General features: G+C 33.4%; 1 protein-coding gene across 1 annotated transcript; it reads right to left on the reverse strand.

Annotated features, from left to right (window-relative positions):
- Window positions 1–940: 940 nt before the first annotated feature.
- On the reverse strand, window positions 941–14,386 carry LOC129219660 (cytochrome b-245 light chain-like). Its single transcript, XM_054853937.1, has 6 exons — window positions 14,257–14,386; window positions 14,105–14,174; window positions 11,462–11,536; window positions 9,938–10,021; window positions 8,043–8,124; window positions 941–1,101 (listed from the first exon to the last, which is right to left on the reverse strand). The coding sequence occupies exons 1-6, from the start codon at window positions 14,324–14,326 to the stop codon at window positions 1,024–1,026; spliced, it is 459 nt and encodes a 152-aa protein (XP_054709912.1). The 5' UTR covers window positions 14,327–14,386; the 3' UTR covers window positions 941–1,023.
- Window positions 14,387–26,627: the final 12,241 nt, after the last annotated feature.

Genomic DNA, 26,627 nt, shown 5'->3' on the forward strand with positions numbered 1-26,627 from the left:
ACCTAATTGTCTTGCTACCTTTGAAGCACTTTTCAGTTGCTCAAGCATATCAAGGATCTTTACCTTTTCTTTTATTGTAAGAAACTTTCGCTTTCTCTTCCTGTCTAGGCTGGCTTTAAACGAAACGGAGTGCTTAGGTGCCATCATACGAGCTAACTTTCCCATTCAAAATATTAAAAGATAAATTTAAAAAACAGAATGGAAAATATAGGAAGTGGTTATTTGTTCTCACTAAAAAGGGTAAAGTTTAGATGGTATGGAGTGACATCTTCCATTTTCAGTTACTCTAAAAGGATGAAAGGTCTATTGTTTCTTTCATTGGTATAAATCCTAAGCAGATCTGAATAAAACCCTGAGAACTAATTAGGGAATCCAGAATTTAAAATGAATTAATTTGTCTTTCAGCATGAGAAATGTAAAACTGCCCTTCATTCAGCATGTATAAATGAAAATGAAATGCATAGCAAAAATATTATAACCAAGAAATTTTATATTGAATTGTTAAATTGAATTACAAAGTGAATTTCAATAACAAAACAAAGAAACTACAAAAACACAACAAGAGCATTGCAACATTTACACAAGTTTGTTATTTTTAATTTAAATATGTTTTGTTTTAACTTTTAAATAAATAACATTACATGTAATGTTTTCATCTGCGTATGTAATATTATTTTCTATCGTAACTTTTCCATTACTGCAGACAATCATTGCAGTCAACAGTCTGATTGCACATTTTTTTTTTTTTTTTGATATTGTACAGTAAAATTATAAGCACTCTTAATCTATCTTACAATAAAACAAAGTCTATGTTAGCACAACTATTATAACAGGAAAATAAATCCTCTTCAAATACTGTAACTAGACACTCAGCATAATAGCACAAAAAAAAAAAAGAAAAATATATATATATATGATCCTAGAAGAAAGTTATGTCAAACTTGGAGGGGAAAAGTTAATTTAAACAAAATTCTTACAAAAGTTTGCTATTGAAACTTTAAATTAATATCACAAATAATAATTTCACAAAAGGGGCTCCTTTCTGCACTCTGTAAGCTCATTTGAAGAAACAACTTTCCACTCATATCCACAGCTAGCAGCCTGGAAAACAGAACTGATGTTGAACATATAAAATACATCAAAAAAATAAAAATAATAAATAAAAATTAATTTGAATTTTGACATCTGGGGAATTCAAATTATGTTTTTCACAATCACGAGTGCGTGTGTGTTTGTGTATGTGTGCAGGCATGAGTGTGGATATGTGTATGTGCATAGGTGTATGTTTAGGTGTGTGTATGTATGTGTGTGCATATGTGTGTGTATGTATGTGTGTGTGTATGTAGAATATGGACGCAACCTGGAGACGGTTTTCGCTAGAGGAGCAGCATCGTGAGGCCAATTGAAGGTGGTACTGCAGAGGGAAGCGGGGAGGAAAATAAAATCATAGACGCCAAAAACAGTCAAGTGAGAACAATAAGCAATGTGATTGCTCAAAAAAACATATGTGAGGCAGTGAGAAGCAAAGGGTTGTAAGTGCTAAAATTAAAAATTTGGATATAATCAGAACAAATGGTAGGTGAACCTTTCCTCTGTTTAAGGGCAAGAGATGGTACAGAAACTCTATTGGCTACAGCTATCCTGAGTTAGAAAAAAAATCAATGAAAGACTACCTAGGATCTGAACTTTAACTATTTTACTAGAAACTTTAATAAGTCCACTTACATCCTGTTGCTTCTCACTGCCTCATATGAGCTGCAGACATATTAATGAGTAAAACAAATTTATTTATTAGTTTATTAAGTCTTGTTTCGATAGAAAAAACATTAAAAAAAAAAAAAAAAACTGCTGCAGGTTTAAACATAACTCTCTTTATTTGAACCTTATCTGATTTTTTCCCCAATGCTAATACATTTCTAGGTACACACTTTTCATAGTTTTGAGAAGATTTAGATGAATTTTGACTTTGTGCACTAGTGCAGCCAGAATTTATCATGTGGGTAGGCGCTTGGAAATAGCACCCTACAGTAGCAAAACTACTGTACGAGCAGATGAGAGTTTGATCAATCATAAGTCCTTTTATGGATATAAGCTATCATATTAGAATTGGCAAAAAGTGTTAAAACCAAAGTTTCGGGGAGGGGGGGGGGGATTACTCACAAAACCAGCAATTTCCAGTTTTTGATGTCAGTGCTACCTACATGGCTTTAGCTAATACTGTACCAATAGAAAAAAAAAACTTAAAGAGAAAAGGATCAAACTAGGAAAATAAAATTGCATAAATCTTGAATAGTGATACATTTTTGTTTTTTCAAATAACTTTTCTTTATCAGTTCCAAGACTTCATAAACACCCTGTACATTACATAAAAAGTAGTCGAAAACTTTGTACTGCATAGTGAATAAAATATGACAACGTATATAAAGTACAAATTCAAAATGAAAAAAGGTTAAAAAACCAGCAAACAGCTGTTTCGGCACTCTAAAATTTTTGTGCTTTTGGACTCGTCTGTCAGTGACCTTGATAACCTTTTATCCATCCTAAATACTATTGACCCACATATTCAATTTACTGTTGAATTGGAATCTGGAAATCATCTTTCTTTTCTTGATGTGTCCATCACTCGTCATAATAATATGTTTACAACTACTGTTTTCTGTAAACCCTTTGCTGTTTCTCTTCCCCCCCACAAGTTATCCGTTCACCCTCCTAAACAAAAATTGGCTGCTTTTAGATCTTTTATTTACCGTGCTTTAGCCATTTGTTCAAATTCCAATTTACTTTCATCAGAACTGAATTACCTACGAGGTATTGCGGTTGATCGGGGATTCACATCAGATATTATTGATACCATTTATAAGAAGCTATGTAGCTCAGCTAACAAAAATCAAACACTTGCTCCTGTGAACTATTCGAGTTCCGTTGTCTTACCCTTTTTTCCTAAAATCAGTCTACAAATTGCCAAAATCTTAAAAAAGTTTCATTTTTCCGTCACTTTTTCTCCTGTTAATAAATTAAAATTTTCACAGCTTAAACACCCTGTTCAGAACCTTGACAAATGGGGCATTTATGGTGTTTCCTGCCAGTGCAAATTGGCCTACATTGGGCAGACTCGACGATCCCTCAAATTCCGGATAAAAGAACACGAAAACTACGTCAAAAAACAGGATCTCAAACGCTCCTCTATTGCTCAACATTGTTGGTCTTGTGGCCATAATTTTATTTTTTCTTCCGCCAAAGTTATTCACGAGTGTTCGTCCATTCATGATTTAGATTTTTGGGGAGTCATATTACATATGGAAAAATGCTAATTTAATCGTCAATGATTTGTCTAGCACTCCCCCTTTTCCTAATGTTTGGAAGTCTGTTATTTGATTTACTTTTTGTCCGTGACGTTTTCTCCTGAGTGCAACTGTCCTCTGTAGTTCTGACGTAACCTTGACGTCATCGTTTTCAGGTCCTGCTCTCATATCTTTTACAACTCGTCTCTCATTCCAATGTTCGCCTCGACTGTGTTTTAGTCGGGTTGAACCTGTCTTTGTTTTTAATTGCACTGATGATGGCACTTGTATTTTAGAGTGCCGAAACAGCTGTTTGCTGGTTTTTTAACCTTTTTTCATTTTGAATTTGTACTTTATATACGTTGTCATATTTTATTCACCCTGTACATTAGTATAACCCAAGAGTGGATCCAAGTTGTGGTTTTAGAGGGTGTTATTATGAAAATTTGATTACACAAATTAGAAAGGGGTATTAAATAAGTCATTCAGGAATAAATAAAAGGTGTAGGCATCTCCATTGAAAACATCTTGAAATTTTATTTTAAAAAATATGCAGCTTTGGGCAACTTTTGGGCACATAAAGTGGGGGGTCGTGACCCTCATAACTCACCCTCTGGTTTAAAATTTTGGAATATTTCGCTTCAACACAAATTTTAAATAAATATTTCTTGGACAAAAGAAATTCCCGAAAAAAGAATTGTTGCTTAAAAACAACAATGATTTTTGCTTTAAACCAGATCAGCTTCTAACAGTATTGGAAAACAAAGCATAATTCCTTAAAAGTTTATTATTTATCAGAAGGACATAGTGAAAACAAATTTTAGTTTTGAAATAAAAATTAAATGATGCTCGCTACATAAATAAAAGAATGCTGACTGCATTTTGCTCCTCAGAAAAAATAATGAAAAAAGTTGAATCTAAAAACATATAGGATAACAACCCCAGTAATTGGCACTTTAAGAGTTTGTCCTTTATACATACCTCTGTTTTCATTTCTTAGAAAAAAAATATCGTGATTATTGTTGTTTCATCAGTCCCTATGCAGTTTTGATTTTAAGAATTGTAGCTGTTTTCACATGTTGTTGTTTTGTGCTAGCTAGGCTGGCAATTTGGGGTGAGCTGCTTCACTTTTCCAACTGCACCATAATTTGGTGTGAAGCCCGACTTCCACAGTACACACATGCCACAGGGACCCGTTTATAGGGTAGGCAACCATTCACAGCACAACAACACATTCACACAAAGGAAGGACAAGGGCAAGAGAGAGAAAGTAAATACATGCCCAAGCCAGGATTTGAACCCGAGACCACCTCATCGCAGTCAGACTCAGTGGCGAATCCAGCCGATTGTTTTGGGAGGGGCCATCCGAAATTTTTGGACAAACTCCGAACTCCCCAGAAATTTTATTGAAATGAAGCTTTAAAAACTTAATTTTAGGGGGTATCGAGACATTAGGTGAAGAGGTGGAATTAGGAGTCTCCCTCGAAAACGTTTCAAAATTTAAATTTCCGATTAATTTTTGAAAATTAGGAAACTAAAAACGCATTCTGTCTATTTTTGATGATGTACGGAGAAAAGTCATGTTTCAGGCGCTGTTCACAAAATACTTTTTGAAAATAAAGCTTAGAAACCAAAATGTTCTGTCATTATGCATTGAGAAGTTAGAAGAGAAGGGGTGCTCTTCTCTAGCTCTTCAGCTGTCCAGCCTAAAAATGCACCTTTAGGTAATGTTTGCTTACATTAAAGGAAATATGAAGATGCTTAGAATCCTTCCTTCCTGGAAATATTTTGCCTTTGAGGCTCTAAAAAGGCGATTTTTAACTATATTTATACATTACATATTTTAGAAAGGGATGGAAGATTCGTTAGCTCCTTCAAAAACCTCCTTTTAAAGCTATCATCACGATATAAACTAGGGAGGGAAGGGGTCCTATCAAAAATCGTTTGTTATTGAAGTCCCAAAAAATTTCATTTAAGTTGCTTTTAAGCAAGTTAAATAATAAGGGCTGGATAAGCTAGTTTCCGTTGACATTTTTTCCAAATAAAAGACTTAAAATGCAATTTTTTGCTACATACCAAGGCATTTGTGAAAGGGCATGGAAAAAGGCGGGTTCTCCCCCTAGTTTCGAAATTAAAGCCATAAAAACGAAAATTTAGGCACTCTTTGGTCTTGTGAACAATAGGTATACTCTGAGAACAGCAGCATTTAGAGATCGTCCAAGTGTCTGTAGTTGGAATCAAGAAATGATGTAAAAGATGGAGAAAAATTTTGGAAATAAAAGTTTTGTTATGAGGATAGGGACATAATTTATCTCCCAATTAAGGCCTATACTTCTTTTTCAGTAAAACACATGTGTTAAATTTTGATATCTTCTCATTTTTTTCCTTAAAATAATTCCTACAATCACAAGGCTTTGGGAGGGGCCATGGCCCCCAAGGCCCCCCCTCTAGATCCGCCCCTGGTCAGACTCCTCTGACCACTAGACAAGGCGGGGCAGCAGCTGTTTTCACATAAAAAGAAACATCAAACCGATGATTCAAAGGGACCACAAAAAGAAAAAAAAATGAAACAGTTCTCTACAGTCGCAATATCTGACTGTGATGGCAGCACATATTTGTATTTTATTTTATTTTTTAATTTAACAGTAGATCCTGGAGGATTTAAATCAATAGTAGAACCCATACAATATTTTTTGCTGCTAAAGTATCAAAAATCAAGCTAGTGACATATAGAACAACACATTAGGGGCTATAAGCATATGTGCCAATTACTGGGGACTAGCAAAACTGAAGCACCACTAAATGGCATCCATCATTTCTTCAAAAACCCAAAAAGAGACAAAAATTTTCTTCTACTCACTCAAAGTAACACCTTTCAACTAAACAAAACTTTTGACAACCAAAATTTAAAATCAATTTTAAATCAGATTTTAATAAATTGATGTGCATACTTCCCTTAAGACAGAGAAGAAGCTTTTGTAACAAAAATGGCTGATTCGACACAAGCCACAATTGTTTCTCTTTTCTATGCACTGCTACCATGTAGTAACATGAATTGAAGTTATAATCTTTAAAGTAAATGTACATTCAGTTGATATATAGCCTTCTACTTTTAAAAGTTTGGATATGAATCTTATTTTATGACATTTATGTTGGAAGTGCCATTTACTGGGGGTGTTACCCTACACAAAAATTTACAGAACATTCTTTACACTAAAAAGTGACTGTTAAAAAATTAAAACGTTAAAAGTTATGAGTTGAACACTGCTCCAGTGCTAATATTTTCCTTTTCGGAACGCAAAACATCAGAACTTTTTTATGAAATTATACTATCACCATGCTTTGTTCAATGACTGGGGGAGGGGGGGGGGGGAGATCGTGCAAAAAAGAAAAAAAAAGAGTTGCATCCAAAACAATATGATTGTGTAACATTTCAACTACTTGAATAACATCACTACTTTTAAGATAGATATTGATACTGAAATAAACGAGCTGATGTGTGCATCACATGACTTCCTTTTACTCCAATTTAATGTCATTTTCTCATTATTGGCAGTTTTAATGTGATTCAATAATTTACTCTCTAAATATCACCAACAATGGCCAAATTGAAACCAGATGTAAAAAAAAAAAATCACAAAAATTTGTCTCTAAGTTGGCTGCAAAACTTGACGACCAAAAGGACTGGAGATATATAGGCAAGTGTCCGCCAAATTATAACACCACTTCAGTTTACGTCGAAATTAACAATGATTTCCCCCCAAAAAGGGGAAAAAGAACCCCTTTGGAGCATCCGAATGCCACCAAAAAGGGGAGGTGCACAACTAAACCCACTAGGAGTCTAAGAAACAAACTTCAAATTTCTAGGACATTCCATTCTTGAGTTATGCAACATACATATACACATACGCACATACAGACGTCACGAGAAAACTCGTTGTAATTAACTCGGGGATCGTCAAAATGGATATTTCGGGGTGTCTGTACGTTCCTAGGCATATATCCACGTGTGGTTGGGTTGAAAAATAAACTCAACATTCATTCGGGGGTGAGCAAAATGGAAATAAAGGCCGAATTTTGAGTAAAAATTTTTTCGTGAATACAATACTTCCTTTTTTGTAAAAGGAAGTAAAAATAATTTAAAATATAAACAAATTTGATAAGCAGCAAAATATAACATGCTTTCTTTTACAGCAGGCTGATTCTGGCTCATAAAATAATGCTATTACATATATGGTTTGATTTTTTTTTTTTTTTAATGTCAATTTTATGCATGTTTCAGATTTTCACGATGTGAAATTAGCCCAGTTTGGAGACAAACTAGTATTTCATAATCAAATAAAAAATCAACGCTATTTGAAATAACATTACATGACAACGTATTATGCATTAAAAAGGTACTAAAAGGTCACATCGGTATGCTTTGGCCCTACTACACCTCAGGTTCCACATTATTATATTGATGAAGTGAGCTTCATATAAGCTATAAAACAACTGCATGCTGCAATTTAACAAGGAATGGCGTTATTTACATTGATTATTCATATTTTAGCATAGCATATTTTAAAATTTGTCACATACTACTTACTCATGTTAATCATAACATACTTTGGTGCATTATTAAAGATTTAGAGACATGTAATCATAATCAATTCATTCATTGATAAACAAGAGCAATGAGCATTGGAAAGGATTCTTTTCTTTTTTTTTTACATTAGGCAAATAACCTATTTCAAAGCAGATGAAAACACAATAACTTACCTTTAAGTAGAATAAAGATGCTGTTATCATGCTTACACCTCCAATAAATGTAGGGAGAAGAAATAACAAAGGAACAGACAATCTAAAATATAAAAAACAAAAGTTTATATATATATATATATATATATATATATATATATATATATATATATATATATATATAATTATTAAAACGAGCAAAAATACTTTATATAACACTATATCGTCACCTCAAAGCAATAGTGGTAGAATATCTTACTGTTATTCCTGGGATTAGATGTCATACTGTTGCTCTGAGGCGACGATATAGCCCAAACTAATCTGGACAGTTTCAAAACCTGACATTTTAAAGAATTTTCAAGAAATAAGAGACCAATTGTTCTGTAACTTTTGTCATGTAGAAAAGGTATGCTTCAGCTGAGAATTTCCAGTAAAAATTAAATCACCCATGCATTCAAGAAACAAAAAAAAATTTTTTTTGCTCATCCTTCATGCCCTAAATGGCTGGGCATGAGCTGTAAATTTTTTATATTCATTTACTTACTATGTAAAAATTATTTCATGTATTTTTATAAAAGTGTCGCAAATATTGACGAAGATAGAAGCAACAGATCTTTTAAAAAAACCAATTTCATTCATAAGTTTTTGGCTCCTAACATGCAGAGTTCTCCGTCAAATCTTATCAAACTTTCAGAAAACTTGACAGCATACAAGAGAGATATTATGTTGAAGTTTGAAGTTAAAATATTGAAAATTTGATAAAATATGAGCATTTAAAGCAATTAAGTTCTTACTGCACAGGATTGAAAGATAGCATTTTTTAAATTTCAAAATTTTGTTGACAAGTATATGTGGCAACTTATGAAAATTTAATTAAAGTTGAATATTACAAAAACTTTAAAAAGATATTGGTGACCCAATAAGTGGCATTTCAATAATTCTCAGCGAGGGTGACAAAGTTTTAAGTTGATACACCAAGTTGCAAAATTAGGAAAGTTATAAATTGTTATCATTCACACATGTCCCAGACTAATTTCTAAAAAGGAAATTTATAGAACCATGAAATTTTTCAGTGAAGAAGTCAGAAACCTTTGTTCATCTTAAACAAAACTTTCACTTTAACAAACATATCAAGCAATAGATTTGTTATATAACTAAATAGCAAACCAAGTTTAACTAACAAATTTTTTATTTTAGCTGCGATTTTGTATTAACCATGGACCATGGTTCATGGTTGTAGTTGAAGACCTATGTTAGTTTCCTTAGTTAACACAAAATAAGAAAATATTGATGTCTTCATGACCGCCTTTTCTGAGTTTTATTATATTTGAAGTATAGGCATATCATAGTATTAAGATCAGTACAATATGTGAATTTGTAAACAATAATTGACGCTAAGTTGAATGTGGTCTACTGGATAGGGCCACTGCCATTCAGACAAACCAAGCTCCATCCAAGGCATGGGAAGAACCGAAGAACCAACCATTCTTGTACTACACAGCAATGGCATACCCAGGGGGAACTTGGAGATATATCCCTTCCAAAATGCAAAAAAGTTCCTTCTTTTGACCATTAAAAGACAACTAATGTAACCATATCCCCTCAAGTTTTTTTTTTTTTTTTTTCAGGATTTGCCACTGATAAACAGCAATTCTAAGGCTTCATGTTAAAATGTAGAACTTGTTTAAATACAGCATTAAGCATTTTTGTGAAAAATCTAATAGGGACTTTTGACCTGTTCAATGTTCAAGATCTATTTTTAATTATTGTTACAGAAAAGGCCATTTATCAATTTTAATAATAAATGTACATTTACTTTAACTCAACATGTTTGACTTAAGGGAAGCAGGAAGAGTGACATTTGAAATTCAAGAATTACCATTCAGAACTATAATAATGTATTTAAAAGAACATACCCCAAATATAAAACAAATCTTGCATAGAAATTTTTTCCCAAAAATCCAAGATGTAAAACAAAAGGAACAAAGTATTTTTGGTATCTGAAAAAATAATGAAAAGAAAATTACATAATGGAAATATTTGATTAAAGTACGGTGATACATTGTAAAACACCAAATCTAAAACAAAACATTAAGTGATAACAATATGAGAAAAAGCATTAAATTTCACTGTGCATTGAACTGAAGAAAAGAAAAGTAATTAGTTTTACAAGTCTTCTATAACTGAAAAAAAAGGAGAAGAAAATTAGTTCCCAAGTTTAAAATATTACTATTCAAACATACGTTAAGGAAGGAATATCAGCACATAGGAAAATTATCTGTTTGTAGCGAAACTTATCAAAAAGAAATTTTTAATTTAACATGTGCCAAGTTTTTGATTCAATGTCAAAATGAAAAAATATTTTCTCCAAAAAGAACTTAAATATCATAGGACAAATGAGCAAACATGCAATTAAAGGGGATCCCATAAAAGTGGTGCTGTATGTTCCATATGGAGTCCTACACGTAAAGTCTATTTAGTCGCTTTGCCGAAGTGCTCAGTATTTCACCAAATTTTGACTATGTAGTCAAGTTTGTCATTTAGAGAGGTTAGGGGGGTGTCAATTGTCCCCCCCCCCACCTAGCTTTGGGAAATTAATGCATTTTCATGTAAGTGAGCATGGTTTTTGCTGTATTTACATTGAGTGTATACCCTTCGAACATATACCCCCCCCCCTCCCCCACCCCTTGCAGAGAAAGATCTGAAATGAATTCTACCAATATTGACTCCAAGCAAGAGCAAAAAATTTAACATCTATAAGTATCAATGAAGGTAAAAAATTTTTAATTGATAAAAAATATTCAAACATAAATTTACTATAAGCAATAATTTAGTCTTGATGGACCAGTTAAAAATAACTAGCTTTCTTAAAAAAATTTTTAATAAAATCTCCATTTAACCCTCTATTTCCCACTGTGACTCTGAGCTCACATTAAATTGTCCTATAGGAGCCCTTATTCCTTTGCTGACCAGTGTGATTTGAATGGTCCAATATGGCTGCTTTACATTTAGGTTGTTGGTGCTGACATAAGTTAATATTAGTCACAGAGTTGCAAAGCTATTTTGAAAATATAAAAATTTTTTTGTTACATACATTATTCTTTAACATTCTGTGCATAGTAATTTTTCTACAGGAAGTAATAATTGGGACAGTATAGAGTTAACACAAATGAAATCAACAAAGGGTGAAACCTACACATTTGTTGTTTTTATCAACAACTTTATAGAGATTTTAAACAGAACAAAATTTGTCAGACTTTATATCCTATATCTTGTAGGTACAAATAGAGCCGGAGGAGGGATTTCCAAATACAATACTATGTATCAGTTTTTTTAAACAATTTTCTTTTAATTTTTACAAGTTCTAAAGAAAGTATGGTAAAATTAGAAAATAAATGAAGCATTTACATTATTCATACTCACAAAAACTAATATTTTACCTTCTTTCAACAAACTTCAAGTCACTTCTATAACTTCTAGGGTATTCTAAAACGAAGACTATAATACCTACGAAGCTTCAAGTAAATAGGATAAATTCAAGAAATAATATTTTAATTTAACAGAAACACAATACACTCTGAGATAAATACTAGACTATTTCTAATACATAAAACACATTAATGGGTGAAATACACCGCCAGCTCAGTCAATTCCAGCCGAGGACTGCAGTTTCGTGCTTATTAGCACTCATCAGCCCGGCATAGGAAAGTGACTGAGCTGGAGATGGAAAACCTCTGAAGGAAGCCAAGAGTGCCAAACAAGCTGGTAGCTAATATAGAATTAGCGCAGACCAATACTGAGTACATCAATGGGTGTCGTGGCTGGGGGGAAGGGGTCCGAGGGGTCCGGACCACCTCAAAAATTGAGAGTCGGACTCCTAGACAAACTGAAAATTTTAGCGAAATTGGTCCGTTATTTGCCGCATTTACCCTGGACATATTAATTTGGAATTTTGGTTTTATTTTTATCAAGATACTAATGCTAAATTATAGGCATGCTTAATTTCATTCGAAATCTTAATTACATGTGTGATCATAACTTCAATAAACATAAATGATTCAGGAAGGTTTGCAACTAAAGGTCTGTGAAGCGCAACATATGGTGCTTCAAGGTTTATTATTATTTTTAATTTGTATTTTATTTTATTTATTTATTTTTCACCTTGCACATTTTTTTGGACATGGAGCTCATAGAAATGAAGCCGATACTTTGATTTTGCATCAAGAAGTACAATCGATAACGAATTGTGGAAAAAAGGAAAAAAAAAGATCGTTTTGATGATTTTTTTAATCATTTTAGGGTATTTTAGGTACCACCTTGAGGGTCCATCCTTGTGACAAATGTTCATGTTTTTTAACTTTTATTTTCTCTATTCCCTCAGAAGAATGTTAATGGTTAACATAATGCCCTCTCCCGCTCCAAATAAAAATAACGGGTTTTAAAACAGTCAAAAACAGAAATATTTGGGAGGGGCCGGAAGTGGCACTATCTATAAAAACTCCAAAATGGGATGAGTTGGGGTAAACGGTGGTCATATTATGATTCAGGGGGGTCATTTTATACTATAAACATTTTACAGAACAGACTGATACAATCGATATTGACAGTGTTGTTAGAGATTTTCCGTTGATGAAAATTAGAAAATTATTAGTTTAAGTTAAGATCTTTTCAAGTATAAATATATGTATCTATCATGTAATTTACACTCACATTTTTTTTTGCTTCTCTTTCTTTCCAATAAAAGGTTTAAGAATTACTACCAGCATATACAGTTTTCGATCAAGTTTTAAAACGTTTTGATTTGAGGAAAATATTATAGCTCAATTATGCAATAATTTTTGTAAAATATTTCGATCAACAATATTTCCTGCTGACATAAGATGATATTAAAATGTAAAACATATTTTGGATAATAAAATCCTGTTTTCGTTCTGTAAAATACTAAAAATGTCATTGGGGGGGGGGGGGGGATTTAGCAGGAGAATGAAAGAGGGGCGGCAAATGTGTTGCCTGCCCCGGGCGGACCGAAACCCATGCTACTCCGCTGTGTATTAGTTGGTGGGTTGGAGGGGTGATTAAAAACCAATTGCACCAAAAGTCAATGTGAACAAGTGAGAATGCAATGCATTGTCTGTTCTTTTTCCGCGCTGTTTCTCTCTGTCAACTGCTGCCAATGATTTGCCAAATCAAAAAACAATTTTTACTGGGCATTATTTTAATTTTGGAAAGAGTATCTAACTTTAAAAAGTTTTGTTTGCCTATTTCTGTCCTGATATTATTGTAGTTCCAACTACATCTTATGAGGCTTCAAAATCGGAATTTTATATCTATTTTTTAAACTTTCCTCCAGGGGGGAGAAAACTCCGGTTCCCTGCAATTGAGCATAATCTATGCTCCGCTAAAAGGGGAGTCCTGGGTCACTCACTCTCTTGATACCATTCCTCCCTCTTAAGGGTAATCCAAAAAACGACATCAGGGGAAAAATGATCAAAAAAGTAAAAGTATTGCCGTATGTATCAGAGGAAAGAGATAAACTTAGTAAAGGGGTAAAAAAATTTTAAAAATGCATCATACACCACCGAGAGAAACAAATAGTCTAAATCCGGCCCTGTGCATTAGAAACGCAAGAACTATGATTTTTGCATTTTCAGTACATGTCAATGAGCTGAATTTGACATTTTGGTGTCCCTCTTCCCTTTGTGTTAGTAAGAAGTTTCAACTTTAAGGTTTATAACTACATGCTTCCAAATATTCAAGGTTTTCGAGCAATTGGTCAACACGGCTATTTTGGAATGGTATCTCAGAGAAAATAGAAAAAAAGATAGTACAGATGCCTATTTTGCACCGCACATGCAATTGTTATTACTACATAGCACCCTTGAAGCAAAACAGTAGAACACAATTGAAACTATAGCGTGACATTGAGCAGCATACTTATAAATCAGACTTTCGCCCGTAATCTTAAGACATCTAGGGGCAAAAGTCAGACTAATCAGCATACTTTCAGCCATAACGGCAAGCAACCATAAAGCATGTTCAATGCAACAACATTTTGTTTTAAGAAGTTAAACAGAAAAGGATACAGAGAGTAAATGGATAATTGCCACTTTGGAAATGGGAAGCAAGTACCAAGCAATCCTCCAACGATAACAGCTGAAAATTAATGTCAATTATTCCATAGAACAACAACAATTTGAAGCAATATTACATATGGAACTTCTAAAATAAGTTTTACCATATGAAGTTATGAGAGCATATTCATTTGCATATAAACCCCATTCTAATGGCTTTAAAGAAAGCTTCATATCATTTATACAATCTTCGAAAGTTCATACGATACTTAAATGATAAATAGAATGTTCGCATGAATATTTAGGCATTTTGAACAACGGTAGATATTGAACACAAAATTAGGCCGAGACTTGGCTGCCGGCTGGCTGGTAGCCTAGTCTCCACAGCTAGGATGCCGGCTGGTTCACGTGACCTGTTTGACGGGTTTTTCACGTCACTGTACGGCAGCGGAAACCGAACAGATGTTTGTTTACAGATTGGAAGTCTTATTGTCGCTACGTATCAATTCGTATATATAATTCGATGTTACTTTTTTAATAAAAATATCGACAAGTTCATGATAGTTTGAACCGATACAGGTTTGTACTCTGTGATTACCTACTGCTACTGTCAAATTTGTTCTTTTGTTTGTGAACGAACGAGTCTATAAACTTGAAACTTCTGAATGAAGCCTATTTTTTTTTCAATTCCTTTTATTGGTGCTGGAATGACATTAAAATGAGGCTTTCCATTTGTCTACTTGAATTGCTTACAGCAGGCTTCTTAATTGGCCTGATTATACTGATAAAAAATATTTTGTCATGAGTATTAACTTTTGGTCCTGATGATCCCAACAGGTTTTCAGTTTGTTCCTTGGGAAAAGTACCTAATTTCTTCATGGTCCTTAATCTGAACTTCAAAAGGTTAAAATTAGCAATTCCCTAGTTAATCAGCAGTAATTAGTAGATTCCGGCAGTAATTGGTAATCCACTGCTTTGCTGATTTACCTACCCGCCATTGGAAACTGATTAATCAGTACAAACATTTTCATGTTAAAAGCAGTGTTCTCCATATACGCTATCTACTCTCAAACATTTTTTAGACATATAGCGTTTACCCTCAAGCTTCAAAAATTTTCATACTGTGATATATTATGTATATGATTGCATACACATTGTGCGTAATGGATTACTGGGAGTATATATACCCCTAAAGAAAAAACATGACTGGTTAAAAGTATTATCGCATAGAGGATGTAACAATGATTATTGAATTTTAGCCTATTAATCGATAGATTCTGTTTTATATTGTTGAAATAACTTTTGCTAAGCACTTGAAATTATGCTGAATGAATTATTTACACCTAACCAATAGTTTTGAACTCCAGTTGGTATATTGCATCAAGCTGTCCTCTCACCATTTGATTCATAACTTTCAAGTATGGTAATGTTAATAACAACATATTGATACTCAGGGGCTGATACAGAAAACTATTTTGGGGGGGAGGGTTAGCTGAAGAATGACAACCCCCGTGAACGAACCTATGGTTTTAGGTACGAAAAATTTCAAAAACTGCTTGCGGGTAAATAAAAAGCATCAAATCAGCCTGGAATAAGACACCTAACTGGGGATAAACGTTGCAAATTGATTTCATGAGGAATGAGATGAAGTAGTTCAAATGTTTACTTTTAAAAATAATAAATGAAATGTTAAGATACTGTAATCATCTACATTTTATGCATAAAGTTCTCGATTGTTTGGGGGGGGGGGGTATGACCCTCCAGCCTCCATGACTCTCCCCTTGTATCTGCCACTGTTAATACTTTGTTTGAGAAAAAAAATAGAAGGGGACAGAGGAATCACTGAGTAAAACTCGAAATGGAACCAATATTTTAAAGCTAACAAGGGCCTGATTTTGAAAAAAAATGGACTTTTAGAAACTTGTAACAGTGTCCAGTTGTGAGCCCTACAATTTGCATTGGTCTTTTTATGACAAGTTTCCAGTGCAAAAAATAATAATAATAAATGAAAAACATGTGTACTAAACTTGTTTGCAATATCTGATGGTATACATTTCATTTTGCTACTGAGTGCAATAGTATATATGTGCACTACTCTTTAAAAAATGTTAAGTGTTCTGATTTTTTGTAATTTTGTGTCCTGATTTTTTTTTTTTTTTTTTTTTTTTTTTTTTTTTTTAAAGCCACTACAAAGTCTCTGAGACATTTCAAGATTTCTCTCCTCAGTCATGGATTAAAGAACAGAAATTCACTACGTAATTGCCACAATAGTCGGGGATTTCCCGAGTCTTGCTGTGCTATACTCTCCTGTTTGAACAGATATTTGACCATAAGTAAGCCTTACATTACCTATTTAGTGCCGATTTTTATGATATGGTTCTATAATAACCAAGGACGGATGCAAGGGAGGAACGATCGGCTCCTCCTTGAGCCGAGATGCAGGAACTGTCCCTCAACCTATTTTTGTTTCTCGAGTTCCAAAAATGTAATTTTAGATGATCTATAATGTTGTGAAAAAGTGGGCTCTCTATGGGAATTTTTTCAGAATTGTTGTCTTGAAAATGCAATCGTAGAATGTTGCTTAACACTTTAGTAATATTAATCGGAACACAGGTAGTTTTTCAAAGTTCCAAAAACTCTATTCTAGATGACATTATGGAGTTCAGGAGATCACCCCCAGAAAGTATAAATTGAAATTCAAAAAAGCAATTTTAGGACACCTTTGATGACGTTTAGTTAAAGGAAAGGGTTCAGGACGTCCCAATCCACTCCCAACAAAAAGAAATAAAGCAAAAGAAACTTAATTTGTGACGATCATCGGTGATGTTAAAGGGCGGAGGTTTTGGAATTTATTGAAAGGTAATCATCTGGATCCATCCATGGCAATAACCTACAGTTACCATTGACTGATAACCCATGATCTTACTATCATGTTTACTGACTTAATCTTAATTTTTTTATGATACTAACCATTTGACAAACTATTTCAGTTAGCACATCTGGAAAATGTATGTGTATAAAGAAGTGGTCATTTGTTGGTGCTAGGGAGTGGTGTTATTCAAAGGGGTTATGAAAAACCAGGCTTGTTTTAAAAGAGGGTCACAAAAAAAAACCTCATAAAGAAGGAGCATGAGAAATTATCCAATTTCCATTGCAGAAAAGGAATTAAATCAATTATACATGTTATGCTGAATGTTTTTTGAATGAATTAGCAATAATTTTAGCATAAAGCGACAAGTTTTTTAAGCGGCCTTGCCAGTCAATTATAATTTCTGCTGAAAAATTTTTAATCATCATTGTATGCATTCAAAATCTTGCAGGTGACTAAACCAGCAGTACCGGATCAGTAGCTGATAGGCTGCTTGCGGCCTATCAAACTCTTTTGTTAAGTTAACCATAAAGACTAGTGATGGGTATAATCAAGATCTCGGGAATCAAGTACTTCTGATAATTGAGACTTTTTGAAAACGAGAACTCGAATGATTCATGACAGAACTTTTGAAATCGGGAACTCGAGTGATTGACTGCTGGGGTATTTTGAATTCATATCTCACAATGTTTCAAATTGAGATCTTGAAATGTTTAAACTGCGTTTTTGAGTAATTAAAACTCAAGTTTTTCAAAATTGAGTTGACTTCGATAGGGGTGCCCACTAAAAAGAGGAGGGGGGGGTCTATAGCACAAACAGCACCACTAAAATTTAAAGGGGCAGTTTTTTGAGAGGGTTGTTTTGTCTTATTTTTGAGTGCGAGATCAGTCTCTTTCTAAATGAATAATCTGTAACATTTGAGAGGGTTTGCGATTACCTTGGGGGAGAGGGATGAATTGAATTCTTAAGTTGTTTCTGCAGGAGGGAGGGATGCCATCAACCTGTTATTTAGGGACTGTGGTGGCCTGATTGGTGAAACTTCTGACTTGTGACCAGAGCCCCCCCCCCCCCCCCCCCCCCCCGCTCATTCTTGAAACCAAAACTGGAAATCCACTGAGCGGTAAAGTCTGGAAACTTGCTACTTGGACGGAGTTTCCATTAGATGCGGAATTTAGTAATTATTCAGTTACAAGTTTTGCAAATTCAGCCTGCTGGTGTATATTAGTAATTTCGGTTTAAACACTGGCATTTTTAGTACCAAAGCTGACAACCATGGCTTAATTGTTTTCTTAACAGATCTTTATCATATAAGAGGGATGAGAGATTTAATCTCAATGGTCCTTGCTCCAAATTAGTAAGCATTTCAGAAGTAAGGAATTAAGAAGTATTAGTTCTACAATTACATTCGTTCAAATTATTTCGATGAATATCAATGTGTGGTTATTATTTCTAATACTCACTATGCTAAATTTGTATGCTGTATCAAAGGTCAAATATGTATTTCGTTGAGTTATTTATAGTGCAAGGATAAAGGTTATGAAGATTTCAAGAATAAAATTATTTAGTAAGCACTAGAAAAATAAATTTTTTAAGTGTAATCAATGCTGTAGTTGAGAGAAACATGTTTGAGGGGGGACCTCCTTTTCATATGTACTCTGCACAATTTAAAGCCAAATAAAAAAATTTTCTCTGAAATAATACCACACAGTAGCTTGTACAATTTATTTGTATATTTATGACGCAATGGGACTTGATGGCTATTGAAAATAACTTTTATGTCAGTTTCAGTTTTTTTTTTTTTTTTGTGGGGGGGGGGAGAGGTGTATTGATGTAAGCAATTAAGGTTAGTAAAACCAACCCCCTCCCCTCCGAATCCTTCAATTCATATTAATTTTTTACTGGAATTGTTTGCTATATATGTTGCTATACCCTTTTCTTTAATTTCCATTTTTTACTCAGTAAAATTTTAATACTGGTCTAAATTTTAGATTTCATTAGTCACTATGATTCTAATTGGAGCTCATTCAGTTGCAGATGATTGACAAAGTACTATACCCATTGTAGAGACTGCAAGTTTTTTTTTCCCTTGACTTGTCTCATTGCAAAAAGAAGTTGTTCTAAGCCATTTCATGAAAGTAAAAAGAATCATGTAACGTTACCACAACATAAAAATAAAGCTTATTTTCATCTAGTATTTATGCTGTGCATATATTGTGTCGTTAGCACCATAACTAAACAAACTAGTCAAATCTTATTCAGAAATAAAACACTCCTGATTGTAGTGTCTGGTTCTTACTATATCACATGTGATACATCCCCCCTAAGCCCACCCTCAAATAGAAAAAAAAACATTACTCTTTTCTACTTTGTACTAATCAAAACAATTATTCAAGTTCATTGTACAAAATATTAAGCTTTCATTCTTTGCTTGGGTCTGAAGGAGATAATTTAAACAATGTGCTACCACGAAACAATTTAAGAATAAATTCTGTCAGTGTAAGTGTATGCCAGATTTATTTCCTTACTAACATATTTATATCTATAATTGTATTTAAATTAAATATTCACTCTTTACTTTAATTGTAGAAAAATAAAACTGGTTCTTGTAATTTCCTGCGACAGTCAGATATCTCTACTAGAGGAATCTACTGCTGTGAATACTTGTAAAGAGGTCTCACACTCAAGAAAGGTGTAAGTGTAGTTTTTATTGCCTTAACATTGAAAACAGCTTTTTTTTTTCTAATTCAATTCTGGTCCAATTGACCTTTTTGCTAAGTCCTGACTTTTGAGCTGAAAGTTAAAATCTACTACTTACTTTAATAACATTGTCACCAAGGTTGGCAAGGTTTTTGACACTACGGTAAATACCATGGTTTTTACCATTCTGTCCAAAACTGCATTTTTAGTGAAACTGTATCTTGTGAGAAAGTATCAAAAACAAGGCATTTGAGGTGCCCCTAGAAATTGTCCAATTGAAGGGAAATTTTGCACAGGCTGTTCTTTTGTCCATTGGAACAAAATAAGAGGGTGGGTATCAATGCAATTTTAACTTCTGAAAAATGTCCTAATAGCTAAGGGCCACTCGAGTGCATATATTTAATGATCAATGTCTTGTTCGTTAATGTATGATTGAAAAAAAGAATTTTCATTAAAACTCATATTAACTTCTCTTAAGTGCAAAAACTATTTTAAACTAGTATGTTGTGGCCATCACAAAACTTTCTTCTATATTTTTCTTTTTTTTCTTTTTTTTTTTTTCTGATCCCTCCCCATGCTTGACGAGGAAGCAATATTCCCAACAAAAACAAAATTACACATGCAAAAACTTGACGACTACCCAATGTCTGAATTATTGCAAAAGCAAAGCAAAGAGCGAAAATTGAAAGTTATTTTAAAAGCCTTGCTTGAATTAATTACAAATATTTTAGTTGTTAACAAACATAAGATGGCAACAGTTAAAAATTTTAAATCATTGAGATAATATTTCCGATCATTTCCATACAATTAAAATCACGAGAAATACGCAGACGACAATCTATTACGATTTATCTTTCTTATTGTTGCATTAATAAAAATATTTTTATTCGCAAAAAAAAAAAAAAAAAAAAATCAACACCTCTTGGAGCGATCGGCATCAAAATTGAACCAAAGCCTGTTTACATATGGATTCACATATATTCCAAATTTCAACCAGAACGTAGCATTACTTCTTGAGATAGGGCACACAAAATGGAAAAAAAGAACGGGTGATTGCGCTACCCCCTTTTTAGCTGTTGACACAAAAATAGAATCAGTTCTTATACCCACTAAGGGCTACTTGCCGATAAATTTTTCTTTCATTCCGTTCATTATTTCTTGAGATACAGCAGTCACAATTGACGACAAAAAACGCTCTATAGCTCAACCCCCGTTTGAGTTATTGACACCAAAATTGAATCAGCACCTGTTCCTGTTAATACCAACATATGGACCAAATTTTGTTTGATTCCGCCAGTTACTTCCTGAGGAATAGCAAGCACGCGTAACTCGAAAAACGTCCCATTGTTCCACCCCCCTTGGAGGAATTCGCACCAAAAACTAATGGGCACAAGTTCACATAGGGGCACATATGTGTACTAAATTTCGTTCGATTTCATGCGGTAGTTTTTGTTTTAGAGCGGCCACAAAAAACTGGTCACACACAGACGTGACACACATACATACACACACACACACAGACAGACATTTTCCAAAAATGGTCGAAATGGACTCAGCACACCTCAAAACGTTCGAATCCGTCAAAATTCGAAATTCGAAAATTTGCACGAATCCAATACTTTCTTCTATATATTAGATATAGAAGAAAGTAAAAATCAGATTTTTCTTTGTACACTTTACTTCACACATTTAGTAACATTCTTTTGAGTTTTAATGGAACTGAAATTAGTTATCTTGATACTGTTGTGAATTTCCTTTCATTACTCTACTAACTGTTACATAAGAAAGTTTTTATGTAAAGCGTTATTTGCAAATTTTTTTTAAGTGAAATATTTTGTAAGTGAACATTTTGAAGAAAAATATTATCAAATACTCATTAATTAAAACTAATTAATATTTATATTTATGCATCACGAATATTGCAGTAAATGCAAATTGATTAGATTAAACTTTAGTTTTAGCATACTTTTGGGCAGTAAGACACTTTCGGACAGTTTTAAACAGTTTTGGACAGTAAAAACCACTTGTCCTGTCCTAAACCAGTTTTGGACAGTCCAAAACCCAACCCTGATTGCAACACATATATACAGTCGGATCCCGCAACAACGCCATCCGACTTTCTCAAAATGACTATAAGGCGAGTTTTTTCCAAAGTAATGAATTTTTTTATTGCTGACGCAAATTGCTTGCCTGCAACATGAAATTTTTTTGAAAGGAGCTGCGTAGGCTTCGTTGACACTAAATATTGGTTTTGTGAATGGACTTTCATCCCTTTAACATCACTGAAATCAGAAGTTCACACACTGTATTAGTCTAAACCTAAGCAATGCTTTGCTTTAGTTTATACAAATAACCTGGGCCGGATTTAGACTTAGCGGGGCCCTAAGCTGTTTCAGGTATGGGGCCACCTGTTGTAGTTTGGACAATGTTTCTCTCAGTGGTGTAAGATACAATTTTTTAATTTTTTTCTCCTTTACTATGTTTGTCTCTTTCATCTGCTACATACAGCAATACTTTTGCTTTTTTGATTGCTTTTCCCTGGTGTCCTTTTGGGATTGGCCTTAAGAGGGGGAATGATTTCAAGAGCTGGAGACCCAGGACTCCTCTTTAAGTTGAGTATAGAATATCCCCAATTGTAGGGGGTGCGGGTGTTTCTCCCCTGGAGGAAAGTTTGAAAAATAGATATTAAGTTCTGCATTTTGAAGCCTTATAAGATGTAGTGGGAACTACAAAAATATCAGGACAGAAATAGGCAAACAAAACTTTTTTAAAGTTATATACTTTAATTAAGATAATACGCAAATTAAGATAATGTACAGTAGAAATTGTTTTTGATTTGACGAATCAATGACAGAAGTTGACAGAGAAAAAGAGTGGGGGAAGAGAAAAGACAATACATTGGCTTTCGATACAGTTAGTTTTTAATTATCATTCCAACCCACCAACAAATACAATGAGTTAAATATAAAATGATCAATTGTAAAAAATGCTTTAAAACATATGGTGTACAGATTTAGAAAATAGGTAACAAGACAGTAACATACTGCCTATTTGAACAATTCCTAATGTATGCACTTGATAAGAAATAAAATTGGAGCCCAACTTTGCTTCGGATTTTCAAAGACTTACTAATTATTTTCAAGAACTCTAAAACAATTAAAATTCTTTAGCTCACTTCATTTGTACTTTTCTGTCTGATATTTTAGCACTTGATCCTAAATTTTTAAACTCCTGTTCTAACTTTGTAAGAAACAGCTATTTTAAATGTAAAAGAAAAAAAAAATATAGATTTCTCATTACAACAACTTCTCTTCAGTTGCAAGTGGGACAGAAAACAAAGAGGAATAGAAGTAGAGTGTAATTTTATTTTTGGGCTAAACAGATTGACAATATGCAGAAGTAAGATAAAAGCAAGCAACACCAAAAGAATTTCCAAAATTCTGCATTCGGAGTTATATAAATAGCAAGATAATAGCAAAAATATTTAATATGTTTCAGAAACATAAGAACCATGGTTTTTACATTTTTTGTGCAGGATAAAGCAAGGAGCTGAATTTGCCATATATTGGCATTCCTTCTCCATACTCCTTCCCATTTTTTGTTTGTAGCTACACTTTTCCAACTTTTCAAAGTTTTCAAGTACTAGAAAATAAAATTTATTTTTCAAGTACTTTATTTTTGAAACGAATCATACAAATTTCCGCAGTTGGGGGCCCTAAGCTGTAGCTTGCTTAGCTTGTAAGTAAATCTAGGCCTGCAAATAACCGCTCCGATTCTTAATGGGTTTTTTTTCATTCTACATATGAACGTTGATAAGATAGAATGGCTCCCAAACGCGCTTTTTCATCTAAAGTTGGCGAAAATGGAAAGGAAATGAGAAAGCTTCTGACCATTAAAGAAAATGTCAAGATTCTCAATATGCTTGAACAATTAATAAGTGGATTCAAAGTAGTACAGCAATCAGGTATGAGTGTATCTTTGATACGTGCAATTAAAATTCAAGAAAAGGAAATCCGTAAAAGTTCAGAACTTAGTTTTGATACCGAAACTCGCAGAGTAATGTCTGAGCAAAATACAATCATAAGAATAGAAACTGCTCTTTCATTGTGACTTAAAGAGGCCAGAAAGAGGGGTGCTCCCACACTTTCATAAACCATCATCTTCATCCTTTTAAAAATTATAATTACGTTTATGATATCTACTGTTCAGTGCTAATATAATGCAGTATGGTAAGACAAAACAACATTAGAAGAAGCACCAGTTTGCAAATTGCAGCAGACACGTGTTTTGGCGTTACAGGGAATGCCTTTTTCAATGCAAAAAATAATGAGCTTATGGATGAAAAGACATCCGACAAAAGATGGTTTACAAAGATGCAGTATGGTTTGTACGGTACTTAATGTAAGTACCGTACTGTTTTAATTCATGTCTCTTATTGTTCATTGATTTTGTGCTTTGTAGTAGTAATTTATGTTAAATTGTAACACTTTAATGCTTAGTTATTTAACGCTAAAATGCGGAAAAAAATCATTTCTTTATAACAGATACGGTAATATATAGTTAAATATTTTTAGACAATTTAAGGGGCGTTAACACTTGTCTGAAGTAATTAGGTATGCTGACAAAAAATTTCTAAACATGCGTTGTTCCACAACGCGAAATTTCGACTTGTGCGAGGGGTCTTGGAACGCATCCCTCGCATAATTCGGGATCCGACTGTATTTTTATTATAACTTGATGCCTTTTTAAAAAGAATTTATTTTCCTTTTAATTAGTTTATAGTTCTGCAAGAGATTTTGAATCTTTTGGCCAAGCTTAAAAAGAGGGCAAAAAGCTGAAAAGAGAAGCGAAGTTGCTACAGGAAAAGGTGGAGATGAATGTCATGTCCAAGAAAGCTCCCAAGTTGCAGCTGCAATTGGCGATATTAATGCTGCAGAACATGAATTTGTTTTGTGTCTGTCAAGCATTAATGGTTTGATGCAGTTAAAAGTGATGCATTCGTAAGTATAGCAAAATTCCTGAAATTGGTACCTTATAATTTTGTAACTTACCTTTTCTGAAAGTTGTGTACTAGTAAGTAGCTAAAAATTCCCCAACCTTTTTACTGACGAGAGTTTATTCTAGGAATGCACCAATTCGTTGGTAATTAGTCATACTGCCGATTTTAATGGGCAGGAAAATTATTTTTTGAATAAAATTATATATTAAGTATGCCTAGAACAAGAAACTATGGGTGAATTTATTATACATAAGTAAATACTTTTTTTTTATTGTTTAAGAACCATAGTAGGTGGTTATATGCAGCCTGACTCAGTTCCCCTCGCTTCCTCTCAAACTTTTGACAGAATACTCCTATTCAAGCAAAAAAAAAAAGTTTTTCAGTTATTGTACTCTCTTTTTATACACATAACTGCAACATTTTACAATTTGCTTTAAAAATTACACCCTTTAATTGAGCAAAAATATTATTGTGTAATATGTTTTTGTTTTTAATGCAGGTATTTTTTTTTTTCAACTGAGAGAGCAGTAAAAGCCATTATGATTATAATTAATCAGCTAATGGTTAATTGGCCAATTTGCTTATCAGTGCATCCCTAGTTTATACACTGTAATGAACTATTTGATGGCCAAAATAGCAATAAAACTTGCTTGAGCATGTTTTCAAAGTCACAAGGAATCTCTTTTTCAATAGAAACACATGTGAGCTTATGAATGAAGAGAAAATCCGCAAAAATAGATTGCATATTTACGAAAGTCTCTGAACTGAAAGTTCTAGTGAAACATATCTTCATTAATTGTGACCCACCATGTTATCCTAATTGAAAATTAATAATATATGCCTATTTACTGATTGAGGAAATTAGGATCATTCAAAAAAAGATTTAGAACTTTTTTTGAAAAATGTGAAAGCCCATACAAATTTTTGAAAAAAAAAAAAAAAAGTATGTATTATGAAGTAGATTTATTGCATACCAAAATATATGTAATGACCTGTTGACAAAGTGTATAATATACTCTTACTCACCAATAAAAGGTTTATAAAAAAAACTTTGACTTTTGTCGGAGTCATATTTTTTATTTAAGTTTTAAAAGGGGCTCTCATTGGCTGTAAGTCTTTAAAAGAACTTCAGTTGCAAAAGTTTTCAAAATCTATTCAAGCAGTCAGGGCCGGATTTGGAAATGTGGAGGCCCTGGGGTAATGAAGGAGTGGAAGCCCCTAATCAGGGTTCCAAAAGATCATCATATTTTCGAAAATATTAGATATTTTGATATATATATCCGAATATTTTGATATATATGTATATATCCGATATTTTCAACCCTTGAAAGTTAGGATATTTTGTAAAAATTTTATTGTGGGGGGCCCTTTTCTTGTGGAGGTCCCGGGGCAGTAGCCCCGCCTGCCCTCCCTTAAATCTGGCCCTGCAGGCAGTATCCTTTACCTAGGAAAATAATCCATCTACTAGACCATCACTCACATAATTGGTTCCTTCATTTAACCAGTTACTATTTTCCTTGTTTGGCAACTGTTTTGCAGACTTTTTTATTTAAAATTCTACTCAGACCACTATTTTTAGACCATAACTTAGTGGCAGCCCTGTTATGTTTATCACAGCAGCATCAAAAACTTGGCAATCTGATATTTATCAATGGAACAATGATATGATGAAAAAGGATGGCTTATAAAAATTGCTTTTGGTTGAGACATTTTTTTTTTCAATTCTGGTTCATATTTGATCTACCATCGTAAAAATGTTATTGAAGAAGGGCTTGATTTGGAAAATGTTCAGTTAGGCCTTAATCATCGATGAAACAATTTTATGATCTTAAATCATCTCTTGAGAATTTCTCAGCCAGGGATTTTACCTGGGTGGGAAGGCCGAAGGACCTAAGTTTTGTCATGTTTTTGACTACTATATTAGAATTGGTAATACAGTCGACGCTCGATATAACGACCATCTCCGTCCT

This window comes from Uloborus diversus, chromosome 4, assembly GCF_026930045.1.
Source record: "Uloborus diversus isolate 005 chromosome 4, Udiv.v.3.1, whole genome shotgun sequence".
Classification (NCBI taxonomy): Eukaryota; Metazoa; Arthropoda; class Arachnida; order Araneae; family Uloboridae; genus Uloborus; species Uloborus diversus.